Raw genomic sequence first — 17248 nt, forward strand, 5'->3', positions numbered from 1 at the left:
AGTGAACTAAATATGAAACCATAGAGAATCTCTCATTATTTCTCATTCAGACATTTTTAGTCATATCTGACTCTTTGTGACCTCATTAGAGTTTTCTAGGCAAAAATGCTGTAGTAGTTTGCCATTTCCTTTTCCAGCTTATTTTACAGATGGGGAAACTGAGGCAAATACATATTAAGCAATTTACCCAAGATCACACAACTAGTAAGCAAGTATCTGAGGCCAGATTTGAACTCAGAAAGACTAATCTTCCTAATTCTAGGCTTTGTGCTTTATGCAACATATTACTTAGATGTCATATTTTTCCCACTTGAACAACCTACTTTTTTCTTCATCTATGTAAATCATGTTCTATCCTTGAGTTCTACCTTTGTGAGAGTTCACTCCCACAAAAACCTTTCCCTAATCATATTAATCCATGTTCTCTACCTATTTGTCCTTCTTCTGCACAGTGGTTACATTGACTTTACAAGTCACTTTACAAAAGCTTTTAAAGATATAATGTTACATTATTATTATTTTATTATTTAAGTTTTTATGAGTATTTTGTTTTTCAGTCATTTTCAGTATCTTCATATTCATATTTTATCTCTCCAGGGAAACTAAGGACAAGGTGGGGTAGAAGAAAAATCACTAACCTAAGAATTAGAAGAGCAGGGCTCCAGTGCAGCTGTCCTACTTAATTGCTTTTAACATTGGACAAAAATGGTTTTCTGGGATTCAGCTTCTTATAACATAATCAATTAAGAGATTGGAATGGACATCTCCGAGACTCTAACAATGGCTAATGTTTTTTTAATCTAGTCTTAAATATCTTTGTATCTACCCTTTAATGCACGGCATTCTGCAATGAAAATGAGCAGAACCTGAAGGACCTACCATAGAAATATAAAGGAATACATTTCTGAAACACCAGAACTATGATCAAAGCAAGATCTAATCATAGTTTGAGAAGATAGCTAGACAGAACGGACAACTGCTTTACACCTCTTTGAAAAAGAGGTAGCACAACACAGGTACAGAATGAAACATTTATTTTAATACAAGGTTTAGAATTGTAATTGCAATAAATTTGTATTACCTTACAGTAGTTGTTATAAGGCAGAGATGTATTGAGCAAAGGATGAGAAACTGAAAAGTTTCTCATAATAATAATATTTTAAAATGTGCCAATAGAACATTTAAAAAGAAAAATACATTATGAGAAAAACAAGGGCCCAATAACTATTTTTTTTATTAGCTGATGAGTTTGGGAAATATTAAAAATTATTTTAATGTGGAAAATGAATGTTTTCAAATTTTAGGGGAACTAACCTAATAAAAATTAGTTTCTAGTTTGCATGAACTTTATTCAGTTTTTATTTCTTTACCCACCAACTTTTAAACACTAAAAATCAAAGTTAAATATAAATACATTTGAAGAGGACATGCTTCTGCTACCAGTCTATCACTAAGAGGATTGATTACTTGAGTTATAAGGTTGTCTGAGACAGCCCTAAAGTAAAGCAATGAAACAAATGTTGCTCAAAATGATGCTTTTTCCATTAGTCATGGCATACATAAAAATGCAGCATCCTTCCAGAAATTATATTAACAGTGGCATATCCTCCTTCACTCCATTTCATCCAAAATTCATCTGAACAGAGGGAAAATGGCTACTTGCTCTTCACACAATTCTATGATGTCCATGAATTAAGCTATACTAAGACTTGGAACACTGTAATCATTTATAAGCTATATAATCAGTTCTATACACTAAACACAAAATACTCTGGGTTTCTTATGTCTTAATTTAAGCTGTGTACATAAAAATCAATCTCTAAAAATCACTTTAAGTTAAATATGTTTTCAATTATTTCCCTTTTAAAATAATTTTCCCTAAGTTTCAATTTCAAATTTTTGCTTATTTAATAGGAAAACAGTATTTTCTCTTTGTTGCAGTTGTTTGTTTGTTTGTTTGGATTTTTTTCTCTCTCATATTTTTTCCTCTTTTGATTTTTATTGTGCAACATGATGAATGGAAACTTGTTTAACAAGGGTATATTTTAAAATCATATCAGATTGCTTGCTCTCTAGGAGGAAAGGGAGAAGGAGAGGGAGAAAACTTGGAACACAAGGTTTGCAAAAGTAAATATTGAAAACCATCTTTGTATGTACTTGGGAAAATAGTTAATAAGTAGTCTTTTGTAGCTTATTAATACAAATATAAAATATTTATATTAATTGAAATCTAATGATAACTGTTTTATTTTACTTTAAAATATTAGTCTAAAACCTACATTCCAGTTCACTTTTTTGGGGAAAAAATCCTAGCATTACCATGCTAATTCTTTAACCCTAGAAAAAAATTACCCTTAGTACATTTCTCTCATTTCTCCCTACATAATTAGGATTGTTCTTTAAAAATTTTGATTATGTGTCATTGTAAGAAAATGTTCCCTAACATAATAACAAGAAGGAATGGTTAAACTCTCTTAGGTATAAAACATTACCAGTCTCTTACATTAAAGACTTTCTTTATCCATAAATTATGGATAATAAATGAATAATTATGGATAAATTATGAATAAAGTAGTTTTAAAAAAGAAATGAGGAAAAAAGTAGTTAAATATAAAAGCAACCTAGACAACTACTTCAAGTCAAGAGTCAAGTAATTTGGATTTTCTTTACGTCATGATAAAGAGTCAACAACATAACTGTAACATCTTCTGGTTTAGGAGATCTTATCTAATGAATAAAAATAATTAAGAGTCCTTTGAAGATGTCCTAGGAGCGCCTTTCCCAAAAGAGAAGTAGTCAAAGGATACAAATAATTTTAAAAAGAAGAAACACACACCAAACTATCAACAAGCATTTCAAAAATGCTCTATCACCAAGAATAAGAGAAATTGTAATATTAAATAACTTTGAAGTTTCACCTCATATAGTTTAAAAAAAACTATCAAAAATGATCAAAGATGAAATATTGAATGCTAAAGGGACTGTGGAAAAGAGGCACACCAGTAACACTTGATAGAGCTAAAAAAATAATCCAACAATTCAACAAATTAATAGGAAACTAGCCTAGAAAGAAAAATGTAGCCAAGCTTTAAATAGTAATATACAAATGCCAAGAATGCCACAGACTAAAGGGAAAGTCCTATATATGCTATAATATTCTTACTAGTAATTTGGGGAGTATCAAATGATAAGAAAGAAAGGGATTAGCTGAATAAAAATGTGAGATACAAATTTAATGAAATATTAAATCATAGAAAAAGATAATAAAAAATTTAATTGACTTCAATTAATTAATGCTGAACAATGTAAACATAATTTTAAAAATATAACAAAATAAGACAAAAGTAAATAATTCTAAAAAAATCAGTACTCACAGCAATAAGGCAATCAATTTTCACGTCAGAAGATTAATGATGATGAATAGTGATTTCTTTTGATAGAGATGATAGGCAATGACTGAGACGTATACTCTGACATACCACTCCTTTAGTTTACATTATTTAACTCTATCAATAAAAGTACAGAGGAGGGATTCTATGGGACTCTAAATATTTAAAAAATAATTTTTTATGTATTCTTTGTCTTTCTGATACAATATAACTTTCTTGAAGGCAGTGATTCTTTTTTTTTTTTTTTTTTTGTCTATGTATTAAGACAGTACCTAGTGATTAATTAATGCTTATTGATTGATATGAGGTAGGGAAGAGTATTAGGGAGAGTGAAAAAAATTTAAAATATCAAGAAATATGACTAGATACAAATTACAGTGAAATTCCATAGCATAAGAATTCATGTTATAGTGAGTTGAGTGTAATAGGACAATATTTATTTAATACTTTTGTTCAGACCACAGTATGGACAAAGGAATAACTTTTATTTTTGAAAAGGAAATGAATGAGTCTAGATCCCTACCCACAGGAACATATTTTTAGGGAGAGAAAATAACGATTAAAATTTCCCTAACATAAAAAAGTGTAATAAATCAAAGGTAATAATGCATAAACTGATTTCACAGGCAAAGAAAAAATGCAGAGGTAATCTGAGGCCACTAAATTTGGAAAAGGATAATTCCTGAAGTATTCTAACTTTTGAAGGGGAACTATATGAATTAGTAAGTAAGAGGAAATAGAAGAAATGGTATGCACAAAGATTTTGCAATAAACATGTTTAATATAGGGGACCATATTAAGCATATATATATTTTTAAATGTTCACAAAATGTCTCTATCTTAAAATATTTTGCTATGTAGCATCATTTCATGTGGGAAGAAAAGTAAAGTATACCAGCCACCTCTACTTATAGGCAGCAATATGGCAATTAAGTGAATATTTCAGAAGTTTTCAAATACAGTAGTAGACACTATATAGCAAATGTAGCAGGTGTTTTTTACAATCTCTATTTAGTTCATAACTCACAGTTTAAACTTAGAAAAAACACTATACTTCTGTACTGAAACCCTTCACTTGTTCTTTGTTCAAAATCAGAAAATGGAAATGGGGGGTCTCTGATATCCTTTCTGGGCAGCTCTGTGAAGTAGTATGGAGTGCCAGGCCAAAAGTCAGGAAGACTAATCGTTCCAAGTTCAAATCTGGCCTCAAACACTTAAAGATCCTGGGCAAGCCAGTTAACCCTGTTTCCGTTACTTTCCACATTTATAAAATGAACTAGAGAAAGAAATATCACTCCACTCCAGTATCTTTGCCAACAAAACCCAAAGGGCTCATGAGGAGTCAGATAAAATTAAATGATATGACTCAACAACAAGAAAAAAGAGAGAAAACACTTGGATTGGATGACTAAAAGATAAAAAGAATTAGAAAAAGAGGGGGAACTATAGGCAGAGGTCTTCAGGTTCATGATTCCAGCTTTGACCTTGTCAAGCTGCTTGTGTCTCAGAACCCCCAATTCCTTATTGGTAACAGTGAAGAGCTGGACTAGATAATGAGTTCTTAAATTTTTCTTATCTCAGGCTCCCCCCTGTTATGCCCTATGGATAGCCTTTTTAGAATGATGTTTGTAAAGGTCTAAAATACAAAGAAAAGAAATATGAAGAAAAACAATTATAAATTAACATTTTAAAAAGAAAAAAAAAAAAAAAAGAGGCTCGTGGATCATAGGTAAAGAACTTCAGAACTTGATATTCCCTAATGGCATTTTGAAGTTTAAATAAACTAAAGAATAGAAGGAAAAAAAAAACAAAACTGTGGATCAAATGAAAATAACCATAATTGGGACATATATAACAGTAATGTAATTAGAGAAATATGTACCTCTGAATGATTACCGCATTGACAAAACCAGGTCTCTGTTTTAAGCACCCTCAGGATCCTAACAGAATAAGTCACCACTTTTCCTATCAGTCTTTCCACCACCGAACAAGGACAATTCTACCTAGACATATTATAAGATAAGGGGTAGTTATAAATGAATTTGTTTATGGATTTCACCGCCTCTTACCTGAACCTGCTTTTTGAGTTCCTCAACCAACCCACTGTCCTGAAGAGCATTTTCCCGCTGAGCGGCATCTGCAAGAACATTTGCTGTGGTTTCTGCCTCTGGCATCCACTTGAGGAAGCTTTCCAGATCCTTGAGGGAAGCCTGCACAGTTCTCAGCTCAGCCTCCAAGGCGTTCTGTCGGTCATGGGCACTGGAAGTAACAACAACCAAGCAAACTAAATATCTGTCCCAATAACATCTTTAGTTATACAGATGATGAAAAAAAAATTAGCAGATCACCAAAACAAGAATGTACATTTCTATCAATTAAGAAGAACATCTGAGGAATCTATTCTTTTGTATATTCTGTATACTTCTTCTGACAGGGGCAGTAAATGAGACAGAATATGATGGGTCTGGAGTGGGGAATGCTAGAGTTCAAATACCACTTTAGATGCTTAATATCTTAATTATTAATAAATTAATGATAAAAATGTGACCCAAGGGAAGTCACTTAATATTCCTAAATTATAAAATAGAGATGTTTTTGAAGATCAAATGAAATACGTACTACTCAGTACACTGCCTGGAATTTAGTAGTCATTATATGAATACCTTCCTTTCATCCCCACCTCCCTTCAAACACGACCAATAAGAATTTCCTATTTGCACATATGAATATTAACTTTTAAAACCACTTTAAACATTTCTGTTTGTAAATATTCCAAAAGGACACTCATTGCAGGGAAAACTGGAAAAGTAGCATTTAATTTAATCATTTAATGATCATTATTCTCTCTCCTAATATCCAAGCTAAATAAAATGATTGAAAGTATCAATTGTACATTACCTTAAATTTCAAAAATATAAAATTCATCTAATAAATTTGTTCAAATAATAAATATAGAAGTCAACTCATATTTTTGCAAATAATTCATTAAAGATATGCTCAAATTAATTGTTAGATAAAAAAATTACATGTTAGATTTTTCAAGAAAAACCTACCTGTGAAGATATATTACTTATGAATTTTTATTTCTTCACCAGCAATTAGTACAAGATCCAGTACATAGCTGGCATTTAATAAATGCTTGGTCACTTGAGTCTAAAGATATCTCATATACGTTACATTACAATACCAAAAAAGTTACCTCAGATCACGCCTTCATTTCTTTACATCAGGTTATAATAGCTGGCAAAGTGAATTCCCTGACAGAAGTTTATCTCCATTGAATCTCTCCCATACAACATGAAATTAAATCTTCCCAAAATCCAAATTTTATTCTGTCCCATCCTCTGTTCTAAAATGGCCAATACTTCCTAATTTTTAAATAAAAATGTCCAGAACACTTAGGCCTGTAAAATCAAAACTGAATCCAACCTCTCTATACCAGTGTTATCTGATGTAAAGGCTTTAGCTCCACCAAACTGTTGACTATTCCCAGAACAATACTGAATTCAACTGTCTCCCTGTTTTTTGTTCACATGGTTACCTCCTGCATAGAACATATTTCAGTTTACATTGTCCCTCTCCCTCTCCCTCTCTCTCCTTCTCTCCACCATATTTAGCTACATAAATCCTACTCAATGATAGCAAACAAATGAAAACAAAAAGGATATCTACTGACTGGAGAATGGCTAAGTAAATTGTAGTATGTGAATGTAATGATATAATCGCCCCATAAGAAATGAGAAATATGAGAATTTAGAGAAAAATGCCAAGAATTGTATGGAATGATGTGACAAAGTTAAGTATACCAAAAATTATGGAAATGGAAGAAACAATTTTTAAAACTTGTACCCTACATTTATTATGACAAATTATCTAACAGAAGAAGGAAGATACAAAATCTATCAAGTGTTCATCCAAAGAAAATAAAAACTGGGAGATATGAACTACAAATCTCAACAGACGTGACTCTAAATAAAATATTTTGAGCCCAGCTTCCAACTAACTAAAAACTTGCCATTCTTATGTAATCATTGTAAAAAATAAACAATGCAAAATCAGATTTCAGGGTGTATATTGAAACAAATAATAACATGTTATGAATATGGTTTAATAAAATGTGTTCTTGTATATAATCTGTACAAGGACTGGTCTGAAAAATGCCCTCAAATAAAAAGAAACATGGATAAAACAGGAAACATAAGTAAAACACTGACTCTCTCTGGACTACAATGAACTGAAAAAAAAAGACAGGCTCTTCAGTCAGAGAACCTAGTTTAAATACCAATTCCGATTCTTGGGCAATTCACAGCCCCATTTATAGCACATTTTCTCACCTGTTCAAATGAGGAGGGTGGGCTAAATCACTCCCAAAGATCATAGAGATTGTAACTATGATAAAGTTGATCTAAACATATGTAAAATTTTGGGTTTTTTTGTTTTTCCCTTACTTCCTTTGTTTCCCCCCTTTTTTTGAGTGGAAGGTAGAGAGAAGTATTATTTAGTACAGTTTCTTAAACTGTGGATTGTATCCAATGGGGGTCTTATAATAATATGCAGGTCATGAAATTATGATTTATTATCAGTAAATGTTTGATTCGTAATGTATATTCAATAAGGAATTTCCAATATAGTTATGCCTTCCACATTGCAATTTTCCTCATTATAGTTTCGATATATTACAGATAAATCTAAGAAATTAAAAGTTTTATAGAAGCCACATACAACATTCAAAAAACAACAGATGACACAGGAAAAAGTTTAGAAACTCAGAAGTGAAAAAATTAAGCATATAGTATTATATAATATCAACATATTTTATTTCTTCATACCATAATAATTCAGACTTGTCTGGTACAAAGGAGAAAGCCAAAATTTTCTAAACCTACTCCAAAAAGCAGAAGTGCCACACCCCAACCCCTATGATGTGGAAGGGATTCTTCTGTCTCTATTCCTTTACATGATATATGTATTTCCATTGACTAAAGAGTCAATTACTTTAATAATTCAAACGATTTTTGATGATGAGTGTGGATATTAGCTGTGCTGATAGAGATTATAAACATCTGTGACTTAGTAATTAGTTTCATTACACAGTGACCCCTCCTCAATCAGAAAAGCTGGTTCTTAGAAAATTGTCTGAAGTTAAAGGTATACTCAAAATTTTCACTACTATAGCATTTGAGAGATAAATCTTAGCTAACAGAGTCTTTGAGAATTCAGTCACTATCCCGCCTAGATGAATCATTAGAACTGGATATCATAAAGATATATGTGTATGGCCCTGAAATTCTGATCTGACCCCATTTCATATGATTTTAAGAATTACAACAAGATTAGCCTGGCATATATCTGCACCAGAGGTCTTTCCCTAACATCTTGTCCCATTCATTATAAAAATTAAAGAATAAAAAAATTAATATTCAATATTTAATTGATCTGATTTAATTTAACTGATTTATCAATATTTGCCATAACACAGCAGAAAATAATAAGCTATGCTTCATAAATGGTGTTGGAGAGGTTTTCATCGTTTGTTTTAACCTAAAATTGTACTTTGCAAATTAAGTTGTATATTTTATTTATCAATTGTTATAATGAGAAGACCAGGGCAATGAAATGCTCAGTAACATTGTCCACATCCAATAAAATGACTAAGGTAAGCTTTGAAGCAAGCATCTCATTATTTACTATATCATGCAGCCTTTTCTTGAGAACTGCTAGGGCAAAAAAAAAAAATCTCTCTGAATTTATATAATCTGGTGATGACTCTCTGAACTGATGTTAATAGAATAATAGACCAGGCAGCTTCCTGGGTTCAAATATGGATTCGGACATTTATAAGCTGTGATCCAGGTAAAGTCACGTAACCCTGTTTGTCTCAGTTTTCCCTTTTTTAAAATGCACTGGAGAAAGAAACTTTCTACCTTTGCCAAAAAAGTTCCCAAAGGGATCAAGAAGAGTGGGACACAATTGAAGCAACTAAACAGACATAAAATTCATTATCAAGCTCCTTTTTGAAGTCCTTCTCCCCTGTCAAGTATTGTCTTAATGGATAATCCATTAGCAAAGAATTTAAAATCCCAAAGTCACCTCTATATTATTATAAAACATTAGAAGAAAGCTCTATTATAGGCTACAAGTGAAAAGTTCACAAAAAGAGAAATAGATTAGTATCAGGAGACAATTCATTGCTATGTAACTACATATTAGCTAATGAACGCAGCTAGATGGCATCATAGATTAGGGTGCTGAGTCTGAAGTTGGGGAAAACCCAAGTTTAAATCCAGCCTTGGACACTTACTAGCTGTGTGCCACTGAAATCACTTAACCTTGTTTGCCTCATTTTCCTCATTAGTAAGATGAACTGGAGAAAGAATGCCAAACCATTCTTATGCCTTTTCCAAGAAAATCCTAAATTGGCTCACAAAAGATAAAATATGAATAAAATAATAACTATGACTTCCTGATATAGTTTTTATAACAACTAATAAGAAAGAAAACAATTGTTAGAACATATTTAATACAACAAATGTAATAAATTGATGACGAGTTAAAGTCATCTATTCTAAGAATTTTAGGAATATAAACATTAAATCTTATTGTTGAAGAATCATTTTTCATTCATATCCAATAATACCTCATGACCCCATTCAGAGTTTTCTCTGAAAAGATATGGAGGAGGTCAGCCAACCTTCTCCAGCTTATTACACAGATGGGGAAACTGAGACAAACAAGATTAAGTACTGCTTAGAGTCATACAGCCACAAAGAGTCTGAGGGAGGATTTGAACTGATTTGAACGTCTGGCACTCTACTTGCCCAAGACTAAACCTACCTACCTCTTAAAAAAAATTATTTAATCTATCTAATTTGAGTATTAAATATTTAGACCAACTTTACTTCATGTTTAATCTTCCACATCATTCTATCCTTCTATTTTCTTCAATAATATATTTACTTGATAATTTGAGTGATCCACAATGTTATTTGTGAAAAGTTTTTGCTGCTGTTCCCCCTTGGGCCTTTTTCTTTTTTTTCTTTTTTTTTTCTTTTTTTTTATTCATTTTTCCAAATTATCCCCTCCCTCCCTCCACTCCCTCCCCCCGACGGCAGGTAATCCCATACATTTTACATGTGTTACAATATAACCTAGATACAATATATGTGTGTAAATACCTTTTTCTTGTTGCACATTAATTATTAGCTTCTGAAGGTATAAGTAACCTGGGTAGATAGACAGTAGTGCTAACAATTTACATTCGCTTCCCCTTGGGCCTTTTTCTTTGGGGGTACAAATGTTTTCCATATTTTGTCATAAATCTTTATATCTCAGAAGTAGAAAGAACTTTTAGTAAAAGGGTAGTCAGAATATTCAGATCATTACATCCAAATAATTATAGAATCAAAACTTCTATAATCAATTACTCAACCCCCTTCATTCCCTTGCCCTCCAATTAGATAGCTATGGTTTCTATATAATTAACAAACTTCTAGCTAAGTGACATATGATATGGAAAAAATAGCCATAAGCAATGTACATTTAAGGAAAAACTCAGTCAAAGAATTTTAAATGCTTTAGAGGTTAAATGGGTATATATTTATCTATCTAGAAATCTCATATAAGCAGAAATGACTACCCAAGCAATTGGGATAGCTAAGGATTTTATAGTACTTTATGTACATTTTTTCAAACTTAGAAAGGAAGAAAGGTAAATAGAGAAGTAAAAGAGAAGAGGAAGGAAGAGGGGAAAGGAAGGAGGGAAATGGAAAGGAAAGGTTGGAATGGAGGGAGGTAAGTCACATCCAATTATAAGACTTTAACTGAGGTGATTAGAGCTTTTACATCTCTCTCCAGAAAGCATAATGTCCTAATAAACTACCATATATCTATATAAAATTAAGTTCAAGTTTTCAAGATTGTTGATGAGAAGGTAGTTGCCTTTAGCATTGTGAGTAACTGAATGAAAATGTGAGTGTTGTGTTTCTCCTGCTATGATAGATGAAAGATTACCTTTGAGTATAATCCATTTTTAATTGCCTACTCCATCTAACCCAACTATTGCTGTAGGCGGTTCTAAAATATTTAACAAAGCAAAGGAAAAAAAGAATTAAGAGGTCCTAAATAAAGCAGGCCTTGTATTCCTAAATGATCGCTTTTTCTAGAAAGTTTTGTTCTTTGCAAAAATGTCTTTACTTTTTTAGATTATACCTCAAATGGTGCCATTATGCAAGAAAGCTATATTTAAGATCCATCTTTCTTTGCAAAGGAGGGAATTCTTCTTTTATTTTCCTCTCAGTCATGGCTTGTAGCATATGTATCTAAACTCATTATCAACATAACTTTCCTCCAGTAACCCACAGAGAACTTAATACCAAACACTTTTTCTTCTAAAAATCTCCTATAAAACCCATTTGCCCTAGATTATCAACCAGATTCATACCTTTTAATTTACCTTATGATGCTAAGAAGCAGCTAGATTCATAGAGTGCTGTGTCCATAGTGTCAATAAGGTCTGATTTCAAATCTGGTCTCTTGACACTTGCTAGTTGTGTGATACTGGACAAGTCATTTAACCTCTGTCTATCTTAATCCAATTGAGAAGGAACTGGCAAACCATTCCAATACTTGCCCAAGGAAATTCATTAGATAATATGGTCCAAGGGGTCAAGAATAGTCAGACACGACTAAACAACAACAAAGAACTCTACAGAAATTTATTTTATAGATTGTTTAAAAAAAAGTTTTTCAAAAAAAGGAACTTACATACTATATCTGTCATTTCTAAACTGCTGGTTATGCTTTATGAACTACAAAGAACTACCTTAGTCAAATACAGAATATTATTTCTGAAATCAAATTACTTTGAAGTAAATCACATCACGAGTAAAAGTTTGGGAAACAGTTTAATTTCATTTAGAAACATTTTGAGTCCTTCACAGAACCAGGAAACAAGTAAATATTTTTAAGAAAAGATGAATCAAGGTAAAAAACTAAAGATTGTTTGTGGTTCTTCACAGTCCTAAGTACTCACTTAGGTTGAAGAAAAAAACTTTCTCACACCGATAAGACAACCCCAAAATAAAATTACCAGAATGGAAAGACATGAATCACTTAGCTTTACTTGAAAAGTGCATTACAGTGTTTTCTTTGCATAGAAGTAAATTTAGGCTAATTTAAAAAATTGACATGCCACAAACATGCAGTAAATAGCAGAACACTAAATTGAATCCTCCTTCTAGCTGGTTTTCTATGACAGAAGGTAATTACTGATTTTTGGAGGGCAGAGACTGGTATACACATCTGACTTCATTTATAAAAGGAATTGCTGCTAAAGAAACTTTCCCAATGAAGATCAACTATACACATTTACTTTTATGTAAAATTTAACAGCATAAAGAAAGTGGAATAATGTTTTGAACAAAGAATACATAGAGAAATATGAAAAGAATAGAATGAATAACAAACAGCAACAACTATTCTAAGGAGAAATTCCATGGCAAATGCTAGTTTGCTATAGATAAAGCAAAAAACACTATAAATATATGAAAGACTTAACAGTATTAACTCACTTTGCAAATAAAAGGAAAAAATTATAAACTCATTAAGGGAAGATACAATAGCTTCTTTTTTAATCTTTCCAGCAGCTAGAAAAATAATGTATAAATGATAAGCACGTGACAGAATAAGTGCTTCAGGAGGGCAACAGCATCTTTATTTCTGTTTCTATCACCATAATTATACTGATTTCCTTATTAATGCCAAAGATTTACTGAACGTATAAACCATAGATAAATAAACAATTTCATGGCAGCAATCTAGTTGGATGAATAAAGTACTGTTCTTGCAGTCAGGAAGATCTGAGTTCAAATCCAGCCTCACACATTGACCCTGGCTAGGCACTCAATCTCCTATTTGCCTTACTCACGGAAGAAGGAAATGCCAAACCACTCCAATATCTTTGCCAAATTAAAAACAAAACAAAACTCAACAAGAACTAAGACAATGACAAAACCAAAAAACTGAGTCATGGAGATTCAGACAAAAGTGAATGACTGAACAACAACAAAAAATGACAGCATATATCTGACAGTCATACCTTTAATCATTATTTAATAAACTCTAAGAAATATATACCAGATTGTATATTATTAACCAAGAAACTACCTATTAACAAAGAAAGTCTTTAAATTACCTTTGATTTAGGTTGATCCAAGATGCATTCAGGTAGTCATAAGTTTCTTTTACTTTCCTTGTGTCATCCCTACTATAGTCCCGAAGCAACTTCTTCAACAGATTATTGAAGCTTGTCATTGTAACTTCACCTTTATTTAACTCTTGAATTAGCATCTAAAATGTAATTTCAGAAAAACAAAATTAACATTAGTGGAATCAAAGATGAAAGGTATAACACAAGAAAAAAAAGACTATTCAAATATCATACACAAATTTTCTAATACCCTGAATGCATAGTGAGTTCTATCAGTAATTAACATAGACTATATAATATTATTAATACTAGAAAAATAAAAATACACTAGTTATCTATTAATCCACTTTTCATAAGCACACATTTTAATGATCCAAAATATCTGCTAATATTAAATTGTGTTTAACAGAAAGGAAAGAATAGAAGCAACTAAAATGAGAAAAGCATATTCTGAGGTAAATGCATACATAACAGTACATGTACATAGAACACTACAATAGTACATAAAATACAATAAAAAGGTTCACCAATACAAAAGTAACAAACAGAAATAATCTTGCTTCTTCCAGAATATTAAAATATTAAGAATTACAGAATTATCCAAAAATCTACTTTAAACAATTAGCAGTTTTAGCAGTTACAGCATATAATCATCAGTATTTCTAAATGTTACTAACAAAGCCATAGAAAGAAAGAGAAATTCCATTTAAAATAACTGTAGACAAAATAAAATAGTCAGGAGTTTACTTGCCAAAGAAAAACCTAGGAACTATATGAACACAATTACAAAATACTTTTCACATAAATAAAGTTGATCTAAACAACTAGAAAAATATCAATTGCTCATGGGTAGGATGAGCTAACATAATAAAAATGACAATTTGACTTAAATTGGTCTACTTGTTCAGTAGCAAACCAATCAAACTGCCAAAAAGTTATTTTACATAGCTAGAAAAAACAATAACAAATTCATTTGGAAGAACAAAAAGTCAAAAATATCAAGGGAATTAATGAGAAAAAAAAATACAAAGGACGGTAGCCCAGTAGTACCAGACATAAAATTCTATTCGCTATTTCAAAAAAATTTCTGGAAAAACTGGAAAATGTCAGAAACTCAGCACAGACCTACATCTTACACCCCATACAAAAATAAAGTCACAATGGGTTCATGATTTAGGCATAAAGAGTAATACCATAAGTAAATAAGGAGAGCAAGGGATAGTTGACATATCTTTGGAGAAGGAAAGAATTTATAGCCAAAGTAAAACTAGAGAACATTATGAAATGCAAAATTAAATTCAATTAAAAAGGTTTTGCCTGGGGCAGCTAGGTGGAACGGTAGATAGAGCACCAGCTCCTGAAGTCAGGAGGATTTGAGTTCAAATCTGACCTCAGATACTTCACACTTCCTAGCTGTGTGACTCTGGTCAAGTCATTTAACCCCAATTGCTTCAGGGAGGAGAGAAAGGTTTTACACAAACAAAACCAACAGAAACAAGATTAAAAAGGAAGTACAAAGCTTGCCAAAAATTTTTTTACACACAGTGTTTCTGATAAAGGCTTCATTTCTAAAATATACAAAGAACTGTGTCAAATTGATAAGAATACAAGTCATTCCCCAGTTGCTAAATGATGAAAGAATAGGAATAAACAAATTTCAAATGAAGACATGAAAGCCATCCATAGTCATATGAAAAAATAAATACTCCACATTGAGTAAAAAAATGCAAATTAAAACAACTCACAGAATGGTAAGGATGACAAGAAAAGATAATGATAAATGTTGGAGAGGATGTGGGAAAACTGGGACACTAATGCATTGTTGGTGGAATTGTAAATGGATCCAACCATTCTGGAGAACAACTTGGAACTATACCCAAAGGACTATAAAACTGTGCTTCTCCTTTGATCCAACAGTGCTACTACTGGGTCTGTATCCAAAGGAAATTATAAAAAAGAGAGAAAAGAACTCAATGTACAAAAATATTTTTAGCAGCACTTTTTTGTTGTGGCAAAGAATTCAAAAATAAGTAGATGCCCATCAATTGGAGATAGCAGAATAAGTTATGACATAGGAAAGTAATGGAATATTATTGTTTTACAAAAAAAAAAGTGATAAAACAAGCTGATTTTAGAAAGGTCTGGAAATATTTACACAACCTGAGGCTGATCAAAACAAGCAGAACCAAGAACATATTGTACACAATAAAAGCAAGAATGTGTGATCAACTATGAAAGACTTGGTTCTTCACAGTGGTTCAGTGATCCAAGACAATCCCAATAAAGTTTGGATGAAAAATACTATCCACATCCAGAGAGAGAACTATGCGATGTTTGTTTGTTTTTTTTTTTTTGTTTGTTTTTCTTCTGTCTTTTTCTCTCATGGTTTTTCCCTTTTATTCTGATATTTCTCTCCCAAAATGATTCATAAGAAACTATGCACCCCAAAAATGAATGTACATGTTCAACAACAAAAAAGAATAACAATTACTTCAGTATATTTATTCCCAAACTTTATATAACACGAAATTATTGAGCAAAAGATAAACTAAATAAAGAGTTTGTAACCAGAAATAAACTACCTAGAAGCTGATATTTATGTAACCTGATGGCTCTAACACGATGGCACAAAAGCATTTTATATTTATTCTGTCACTGAGATCCCAATACAGTCTTTTACGTAAAAAAAAAGCAATTTCTATCCAGATGTGGAAACTGGTACTAAGAGAGACTATATTACTTGTTCAAGAGCACATAGCTTATGAGTGGCCAGTTCAGACCCAGGTATTTTCAGTCCACTTATCTTTCAGAACTCCTTTACAGCCATCAAAAAAGCAGAGCTTTTGTTTAAGGGAGGAGGAGGGAAGGAGATTACATATATCAATGATAAGCATATTTGAAATTAAAACATCTTAATATTATTATTATAAAAATTGTCTTGCATTAAAGATCCCCTTTCAAAGGGTTTTAGCATCCCCTTGCGGGACCCAGACTATACTTTGAAAGCTGCATATTATGCTACAGCACAAGGAAGGTTACACCACACTAAAGTTAGGGTGCTGAAGAAATATGGTAGCCAATTGGCATTGGTACAACAAAGGGCAGCTTACAGGAGAAAATTAAATATTACTTTTAGACATAGCAGTTTATCTGCAGTATCCAGCAAATAATGTTTTTAAAATGTGAGGTACCTGAGATAATATTCAAGATGATAAGCTCTGGGGAAAAAAAAACCTAATTCTACAAAAAGTAAATAAAATGTTGCTTAAAAAAATGTTTGACCTAACCAGTCATATGATAGAAAAACTTTAAAAGATAATATTTCTTCTTACCTTAACAATCACATGGAACCAGAGCAAGGCCTATTGAAGCTACTTTGCTTGTTTGAATAATTTAGCTTATATATCGATACTCCCTTTTATTCCGAAGTTATAGGTACAAAAAAAAAAATCGATATTTTAAAAGACATTGGCTTACAGTGGTCTAGTCCTTATTCAAGGAAAGTGGGACTTATTTTTTTATTTCCCCCAGGTTTGCTGTTTCAAAATTTAAAAAAGAAAAAATAAATTACTGGAAGAATATACTATTTAAAACCACAAGTGGTCATCAAACAAGCTGTGAGATTTGGTAAAACAGTAATGACAAAGTATAA

At 31.7% G+C, this 17248-nt stretch overlaps 1 protein-coding gene across 1 annotated transcript in view; it reads right to left on the reverse strand.

Moving 5' to 3' along the window:
- Positions 1-17248, reverse strand: part of UTRN (utrophin) — a 533723-nt gene that overhangs the window by 293593 nt on the left and 222882 nt on the right. Inside the window, 2 exon segments of the mRNA XM_074309622.1 lie at positions 5459-5648; positions 13582-13736. Of these exon segments, the coding sequence (XP_074165723.1) occupies positions 5459-5648; positions 13582-13736 (345 nt within the window).

Source organism: Sminthopsis crassicaudata, chromosome 4 (assembly GCF_048593235.1).
Source record: "Sminthopsis crassicaudata isolate SCR6 chromosome 4, ASM4859323v1, whole genome shotgun sequence".
NCBI classification, from domain to species: Eukaryota; Metazoa; Chordata; class Mammalia; order Dasyuromorphia; family Dasyuridae; genus Sminthopsis; species Sminthopsis crassicaudata.